Raw genomic sequence first — 9,010 nt, forward strand, 5'->3', positions numbered from 1 at the left:
TGTTGCACAAAAGAAGCTAAAACATTATCTAACGCCTCTTAAAGTCGAAAATTAAAGAGCGCATTAACGAAAACATTGACTGCGAGAAGAAGATAGACAGATGCTGTACAGTATCAACTACAAGGGAGGGAAATTGAATTGACTGATATGGTTCATCTAGTGATGTCCGCGTCTAAGGGCTGAAAAGAATCCTCCTGATTTCTCTTTCCGGCGCTCCTCTCCTTCATCACCAACCTGCTCCACATATATTCATATCATGGAGAGAACTGGGTTGAAAGAAAAAACTTGTAAACTTGTTCTTGCTACAAAGGGGAAGCTCTTGGTATTTAGGGGCATACACAGGAACCTTACAAACAAAATTACTCTATTACCTCCTTAGCTATTTGCTGCAAGATGTCAATGATTTCAGAAAAGTCAGGTCTCAAAGTTGAGTCTTGCTGCCAGCATCTCTCGAGTAGCTCAGCAAGTTTTGGATGAGTGTGTTTTGGGATGGTTGGTCGCAGACCCTAAAAGAAAGTAAAACCGGAGAGCATCTTAGATACACAAATCTGTAAATAAATCAAATCAGCCATGCTAAGCAAAAACATTAACTCGTTCCTGGAGAATGTTACTTCATTGAATGAATAAACTATTACCTTTTGCACCACTCCAATTGCTGCTTGTAAGGGTGTTAAATACTCGTATGGAAGCTGACAAGAGATGTGCACACATATATCAATAAATGCTGACTAACATTTCTGTCCTGATTATTACTATTGCAACAAAAAAACCCGCACCTTTCCAGTCAGCAACTCCCACACAACAATCCCAAAACTAAATACATCAGCCTTGTGATCATAAGGCTTGTGCTCTATAACCTTCAAAGAGAAACAAAAAATATCTATAAGCAGATGCAAGTAGGTAATCTAGAAATGACAAAAACTCACAGAATATCACACCATCAATTACAAGTCAGAACCATGCCATGACTAATCAAAATTCCAGCATAATAAAGCATAGAGACAGCAACAAACCTCTCCCAACAGTCAACTAGCACCCAAATTTGAAAACCTTTGCAGCTTTTAATGCAGTCATCCAATCCAAGAAAGTCATACTACCTTTTGCTACTTTCACGAAATTCCACGGAACAAAAATGCCCAGACGTCTAAGACAATCCCTCCAATTCCTTCCTCCCCCTCAAGAAAATTCATTAAAAAACAAAACCCACAACAAGGTACATCATAACAAAATTGAAGAATTACATAAAAAGAAATTGTAAAAGCTGCCGTCGAGAATATGTTTGTAAGAGGTAGATTTAGGGATCTGAAATGACAATTTCAAGAAATTCTTTATAATACCGTAAAGACAAAATTAAAGAGTACAACGTATACAAATTGAAGTAAACATTTAACACATGAGCCTCACCACCTTCCATGAGAAAACAAACACAAAAAGAATGCAACATATGGCAAAACCACAAAATAATACTGATAATTAGGCCTTTAACTTAATCCAGTAAAGAATACCTCAGGAGCCATCCATCTGTATGTCCCCGTTTCAGCTGTCATGACTCCAGTCTGTGCTTTTACTCTGGCCACTCCAAAATCAGCTACCTTCACAACCTATAGAACCAAAATATGTAAAATGAGAAGAAACCTTCCAGCCAGTCTATGGATAGGTAAAATGTCTAGACATCTCTTACAAGCCTAGTCAACCAAAAACTTTCTTGTTTTTCCTGCAAATGAAGAGCCAAGAAAAAGGAGTAGGAATTTTTTATTGGAAACATGGATGGAAAAGATATTCACCATCGCCAAAACCTCTTCAAATTCAAGTCTTTACATTATTCATTTCAAAGCAAAGTCATCACTTGAGCCATTCAGATCTACCTACCCAACCAAACTAATCTCTTAATGTATCGAATTAGCATACAGACCATTATCTAGTTATGCCATCAATCTATCACTATAAAGACAGGCTAATAACTGCTGAAGAATAGGATGCTGATCAAGATTACAATAAATGCTTCAACAGTTGTTTAACTTGTAGAATTGATTTCCATAATTGGTTAATAGAAACAAGAACAAGCAACCACTAAAATGATTCTTTTACAAACAAAATATAAAGGGAAAAAATAAACTAGTATGAATCTAAATGAGCAAAGACAAACTTGGGGAAAAAGCCTCGAGAATATTGAAGCACGTCTTACTTCATTTTCATCCATCAAAAGATTGGCAGCCTTCAGGTCTCTGTGTATTATATTATTCTGGTGAAGATAGTTCATTCCCTTTGATACATCAACAGCAACTTTGAGTACAGACGGAAGCTTAAAAGCACCCTTTTGTTTGTGTAAATAATCATACACACTTCCTCCAGCCATGAATTCTGTGGAAACAAAACCCAAAAAAAAAAAAGAAAAATCAAGCATGCTTAAAACAGCAACAGTTGAAGATACATGGTAGTGGCATCAAAGGGATTAAAAAAGTGGAATCTCAAGGTATTTGGAGCAAGTGCTGTCACAATTCCCTCTTCTTGGCCCCCTCCCCCTTATTATATCATCTCTATTAATATTATCAGGAAATGTTCTAGTCATTGAGAAGAACCTGTCACAATGCACAAATTTGGAGGTCTGGTACATGCCCCTATAAACTGTACAACATTTTTGTGCCGAACTTTCCTGCAAGTACCAATTACTAGTCAATGAAAGCACAGAAATGATCAAGAATTAGAAAGTCTGAGATTTACCTCCAAGATGTATGATTAATGGTGAATCAAATTAAATTAAAAACTGATAGTGATGTAAACGATAGCATTTGTAGTGCAAAGAGAAGGAACTGAATCTGTTGATCTTATGGTAATACATGAGCTATTGGTGGTACTTGGTCGCAACAAAGTAAACACTGCTAATCTTGACATTATCCCCATATATCCAAGACTACATCACAATACAGTATCTAAATTCTGCAGCACTGAAAGACATGCAAGCAAGAACATGTTTGTGTATATCTATAAGCTTGAGCAGATGATATGTGAAGCTAGACAGGAGAACCAGGGTCGATAACTAGAAAGGCACCATTGTTGATCACTGATCTGACCCCTAAAGCTGAGTCTTGGCTCAAGCTCTGGGGTCAAACCATAAGCCTCAAGGATTCATTCATCAAAACAATAACCTAGCTCTTCTCCATCATATAACGGAGGGAGACTCCTGTGCTTGGTAGGTGAGTGCCAGTATTTCAACAGATGAATACTCAGAACCAAATTTTAGCACATTATAATTGTTAATTTCTGTCCTATAGTAAGAATTTTCCTGCCAGATGTCTTTTTTTGTTGCATATGGTAAAGGGACATAAAACAGCATGACCAATCTAAAATTCATACACGAAATTCTAAATCTCCAAGCTACAAATCATGCTATAATAAAGAACATCTTTGGATTTTAAATCCATTTACGGATGAAAGCGGGGGCAACCAAGTAAACATTATCAAGTACAAAATCCAAAGTTATAATTATCTACTAATTCCAAGATTTAACACAACAGTTCCACATAGAAGAAGGTCAAAAAAAAAGTACTACCCATGAGCAATGTTAGGCTAAAATTTTTCATTATACAAACCTCATAATGTAAACTTCTTGCGCAAATTCCTTCTGCAACTCTGAATTCAAACGCTCAGCCTTGAGAATTTTGATAGCTACTTCCTGACTACAATATATGCCTTTGTATCTAAAACATCAATTCTTTGGTTAGTTGAGAGAACAGATGAAAAACATGAATTGGCCACTACAGGACAGACTTACAAATCACCATATGATCCTGATGCAACTTTGTGCTCAAATTTCAGATGTTGAGGATCAATTTCCCAAACATCAAAACCGTCATTAGGTATAGTCAACTGGTCAGGTTCACATTTGATTACTGTTTGATCAGACCCACCAAGAGGAGATAAAAATTGCTGATTTGGCCAAGATTTTTCCTACATGGCAATCAAAATGATTTTGTTTCAGCTTAATTAGCCATAGACACTAGGCATATACTGAAACACAAATATAAATGGCAGAAATAGCATTAACTTAAAAAAAAACCGTTAATTTGTAAAAAGTACAAAAATAGTAATAACCCACTATGCAGTATATATATATTTTTGGAAACATTAACACCCACTATGCAGTATAAGGGGAGCCAAATAATGTAGACAAGGCATAAATTATTAGATGGAGTTAATATTTGCTAAGAAAACATGAAGTTTGAGCATGAATCAGGTACATGTTAGAGAAGTACCTTGATCTTTACAACTTCCTCCTGCAATGCATTTCTGAGCTGCTCAACTTCCTAAACAGCTTTAAAAATGTCATTTAAAAGCTTTCCTTGTATTTTGAATAAAACAAAAAGTCAATAAAATGTCATCAAGTTACCCATGGGCTTGTTATCAACTGAAGTTAGAGTGATAAACCTTAGACAAGCTTCACAAACTATATTAGAAACCATGTTGCTGTTTTTTTTCATTTTAACCCTCCCACCCCTCCTGACACCCTTCCTACCCTCAACTGCCAGGCATAGAAGTCTAACCCTGTAACCCGGCAGCAAGGAGGACACTAAGAGCCCTCCCCTAGCCACTGGTTAACAAAGCTGGTGCTTGAGAATTATATAATAGAAAATTATAAAGTCGCAGACAAAATTTGAAACAACAATTTAACTATAGGGTCCAATTGAAAAGTGGCTGGAAAAGTCAGTTAAAAGGCTATAGTAGTCAGACTCTAACCAAATAAAGATTTGGGTGTGGTTAAAACCTCCAAATAATTCACGCAATAGCCTGAACTGGTCTTTCAGTCGTAATCAAGCCGTCATTGGGATATAATTGGACAAAAAACAGGATTAAATACCTCATATGGCCAACCATCAACAACGAAGACATCAAGGGAGTAGCCATCCATGGTGGAAAAGGCATGTGCTTCCTGGATATTCAGGCCAAGTTCAGCAAGTAACGAAGTCAACTGCAGAAGATGCGTCAAAATATTCATCTAAGTCATTGAACCAAGAGGAAACAGAAAAGTAGTATAACATAGCCCAAACTTCTAGACAGGCTAGATTAAGTGATTGAGTTTGTATTAAAAAGCCTGAATCCATAAAATCTTAAGTGATTAAGTACTACGACATAAAATCTTAAAATGTCAAATTCAATCCATGTGGACAATAAAAAAGAGGACAGGGAGGAGAAATGAACAACAAAACCACATATAATGCATCAAGATGCTCATAATTATACAAGCAAAACCGAGACTAAATTTTTCAGCATCACATGAACCAACACCAAACCTTGTCTGACAATTTTTAAGATATTTAAGCCAGAAATGTTTAACAAATAACTCTTTACTCATTCAAAACAAACCAACTGAAGATACTTGACCACAAGGTTTGAGTTTCAGATGGACTTTGCTCATTGCATATGTACCACAACAAGAATAGGTGTACTAACATCTTGACCTTGTCAATGTATGGCGATATCTAAATGTTCATATTGTATCGCTAAGGCATTAGTTGCTCGTCATAGTAACCTCGCTTCTGACTGACAATGTAGTTGTCTGACAGAGTGATCTAGTTGTATGAATAAGTTCTGACAATTAATGTTATAAAGGACACAAGTGTCCAAGAAGTAAACATGTCAACTACCTGACTAAGAAGTTTTGGCTTGTCGTCAGTTGAGAAGGTAATCTCATGCATGGGCCTACATAATCATCAATAGCATGAAGATGTAAGGCTTAATCATTACAAAGACGCTCAATCCATCTTTGATGAAATAACAGACTGACTATACCTTGAACTTTGCTAAGTTTCTGTTTGAAGCAGCATCAACCAACACATAATTACACTGAACAGATCATAAGTATTACTACTACTATCAACTTAAATGATATAGAGTTTGACCTAAAAACTGACATTCTTCATATGGTTCCAAGTCAACAAGATCAGACACGAATAATTCAGAGTAATCATGCCACTTGGTGAAAAAAAAAAATTGCTGACACAGACAAAATGAGATGAGAATATCCAGAGACCTTAAGGACATGCATGATCTTCGAGATACCGATGATTAAAGCAGATAAGGTGTTAATTGATGAAGCCAACAGATTAACAGATCCCATTATTACTTACCAAGAAACCTTTGGGACGTGGTGTAGGTATTAATTGATGACGCCAATAGAATAACAGATCCCAATATTACTTACCGAGAAGCCTTTCGGACGGGGTGTACTGTAATATCAGCATCTTCATCTGGACTTTTACTTGCTTCAAGTGCAAGTGCTTCAAGATTTGGGGAAGAACCAAAAGCAGGTGGTGGATGGATGCTGAAAAATGGGAAAAGGTGGTAGACTTTTCAGCTTCCAAATCAGAAGTGCACATAAAAACAACATTGTCCTCAAGAACAAAAAAGAACTAAAGGGCATCACATAGTCTCCATTTCTTGAACTGTCATATTGCATTACATATATAGGTCAGCTGAATAAAATTCGTGGATTCTCAGTCTGGATCTTACCTCCGAGCAACTTCTTTTCTCGGAGAGCTTGGATCAGAAGAATCAAATGAATTCCCATCAGATACAGGAGGAACCTGCTCAACGAGAAATTTAGTTTGATTAAAACATAGAAAGAGTTATGCACCGGGTTCAGAAAACAAAGCCCGAATGAAGAAGAGATAGCTACTAACCATACTGGATAATAAACAATTATCTAATTTCTAATGAAAATAAGTTTCTTACATAAACAAATATAGCTATTGTACCAATAAATCAGGGAAAAAAATATGAGAGGTAAAAGCACGCATTAAAAAACTTGGAGATCGGATTTTAAACACTAATGCAAGGGTGCCAATGGAGTTGGGACGCGTTAAGATGAAATCATCATGTAACGTGAGATGAGTTCACAAACTTTTAGGCGAGGCTTTCTTGTTTTTGATGGCCAACATGTCAATACATATTACTGAGTGAAAAATTGTATTGTGAACATAGATCAAATTTGAATATCTACAGGGATAAGATCAGCCATTAGTTCCCCATAAAATATCCCTGTCATGCAAACACAGGATCCATGCTGGTGGCTTGAATTACTTACAGAAGTAGTACAGTTTAGAAACATACTGTTCGTTTTTGTCAAATAAATGCAACAAATAACAAAGTCAATGGTACTTGAAAAAAAATATATCATTTAGCAACTAAACCTTATTTCTCATGTCAACAATAAAGTTGTCATATACCTTCAGCATGCAATCCAAGAAAAGTATGTTTAGGATGTCAAAAGTTAATCAGTTAATAGCGGAAGTATCGATCCGCCACCAGAAAATGAGTAGGAAGGAAGAACCGAGCATCACAAAGAATGCATTTGTCTCGAAGAGGCGTACAACGTAAGCTGCATTACCTGCACCAGGCGCACCTCAAAAGCAGGCCTATTAACAGGATCATGAGCCAGATGCAGCAAGCGCTTATGGGTGAGAACATCTTCCGCTCTTTCCACATTTACATCCAAAGCATACCTTCATTGTAGAAACAACACATCCTAACAAATTTGAGGCTGTAAACAGCGGAAGAGGGAAGGGAGAGAAAAGCATTGATTTAAAAATTAAAATAAAAAATGCAAGAGGCCATCATCACCCTCAAGTCAAGACAAATAAAACAGAAATTGTTGATAAATTTGTTCTCTCTCTCTCTCTCTTTTTTTTTTGTTATTAGAAAAAGAAAGGTACTAACGGAATCAAAATAATTGCAACAAAATTCGAAAGGGATTGTTAAAACTCCGCAAGAGAGAATGATAGCAGGTAGCAACAAACAAGAATGCAAAGTCATGACTCAACTGGTTCATGCATTCATGAAAAAAACTGAATATGGCATGCAAAATTAAGACGGCATATAGGAGTAGGTGTGTGGCATTTTGCGATGAGGAGGGAGGAGAGAAAGGAGGAGGAATTAGGGGGAAGATGAGCGGAGTACCGGGCGGGGAGACGATTGAAGTGCGACCAAAGTTGATGATCGAAGCCAGGGGTTAGGGCCTCCGGGTGGCGAGACTCCCTGAGCCGCCGAAGCACCTCATTGTAGACCTCCGCCTTCTTCCTCTGTTGCCTATTACTATTGTTATTGATATTGATATTGGAATCGTCCACCACTCTACTACTGCAACTCTCGTTATCTTCCATCACCATTTAAAAAAATTATCAAGATGACAAAATCCAAAAAAACTAAAAAAAAAACTAAAAAAAAAATGTGAAAGATCCGACAACTCTCCTCAAAGATAAAGAGGACACATAAAAACTAAGCTAAATCTGCAGCCCTGATTACGCCTTGCCTTGGCCTGCCCTGCTCTTCCCACCTCATAACAACAGCAACATGATTCTGCTACAGCGAACGGGTTGTAGTATGGTTTCTGGGTAATGGAGTAGACAGGTATACTTCAAAAAAAAAAAAAAAGAATTCCTACTTCTCAGGAGGAGGAGGGAGTGGGGGAGGAGAGATCAGAAAAGCAGAAAAAGGAAGGGGGATTGGGGCGCGTTTTGTGAGGTGGTGGTGGTAATGGACAAGGTGGGCCTCCAGTGGCGGGTGGGAGTGGAGCGCAAGGAAGCAAGCAAAGGCAAAGGCAAAGGCAAAAAGGCAAAAAGGGATGGGAAGAAGAAGCTTTGATTTAACGGCGGCAGTGCGCTATCTCGCGTGGATTTTATTAATAAATAAATAATAATTTAGTACTAACCTCCCTCCGCCTCATCCTTTCACGAAGCACAAGAAGGCAAATGGCGTTGGCATTGCCTGCGGACTCCGTAATAGATATAGATTTGTACTAGGGAGGAAAAAAAAATATATATATATATATATATTGTATGTCTAATAAGTGTTTATAGGGTACTCGTTAGAATATATTTTAAATATTATATTTTTAAAAATATGAGTTTAATTATAATAAATAAATAAATTCAAAAGGAAGTAGATAAAATTTAATAGAAAAAGTATATAAATGTTTGAGAGGATAATAATTGTTAGTATGTATATATATATACAG

General features: G+C 36.9%; 1 protein-coding gene across 1 annotated transcript; it reads right to left on the reverse strand.

Moving 5' to 3' along the window:
• Positions 1–8,680, reverse strand: LOC140014306 (serine/threonine-protein kinase STY46-like). The gene is made up of 16 exons (XM_072064929.1): positions 7,954–8,680; positions 7,385–7,499; positions 6,508–6,581; positions 6,200–6,319; positions 5,643–5,697; positions 4,856–4,966; positions 4,254–4,304; positions 3,773–3,948; positions 3,591–3,698; positions 2,580–2,653; positions 2,186–2,361; positions 1,506–1,601; positions 777–857; positions 636–689; positions 372–506; positions 1–234 (listed from the first exon to the last, which is right to left on the reverse strand). Exons 1-16 carry the CDS (start codon positions 8,160–8,162, stop codon positions 157–159), a joined length of 1,713 nt encoding a protein of 570 aa, XP_071921030.1. The 5' UTR covers positions 8,163–8,680; the 3' UTR covers positions 1–156.
• Positions 8,681–9,010: the final 330 nt, after the last annotated feature.

This window comes from Coffea arabica, chromosome 9c (genome assembly GCF_036785885.1).
Source record: "Coffea arabica cultivar ET-39 chromosome 9c, Coffea Arabica ET-39 HiFi, whole genome shotgun sequence".
In the NCBI taxonomy this organism is placed as follows: domain Eukaryota; kingdom Viridiplantae; phylum Streptophyta; class Magnoliopsida; order Gentianales; family Rubiaceae; genus Coffea; species Coffea arabica.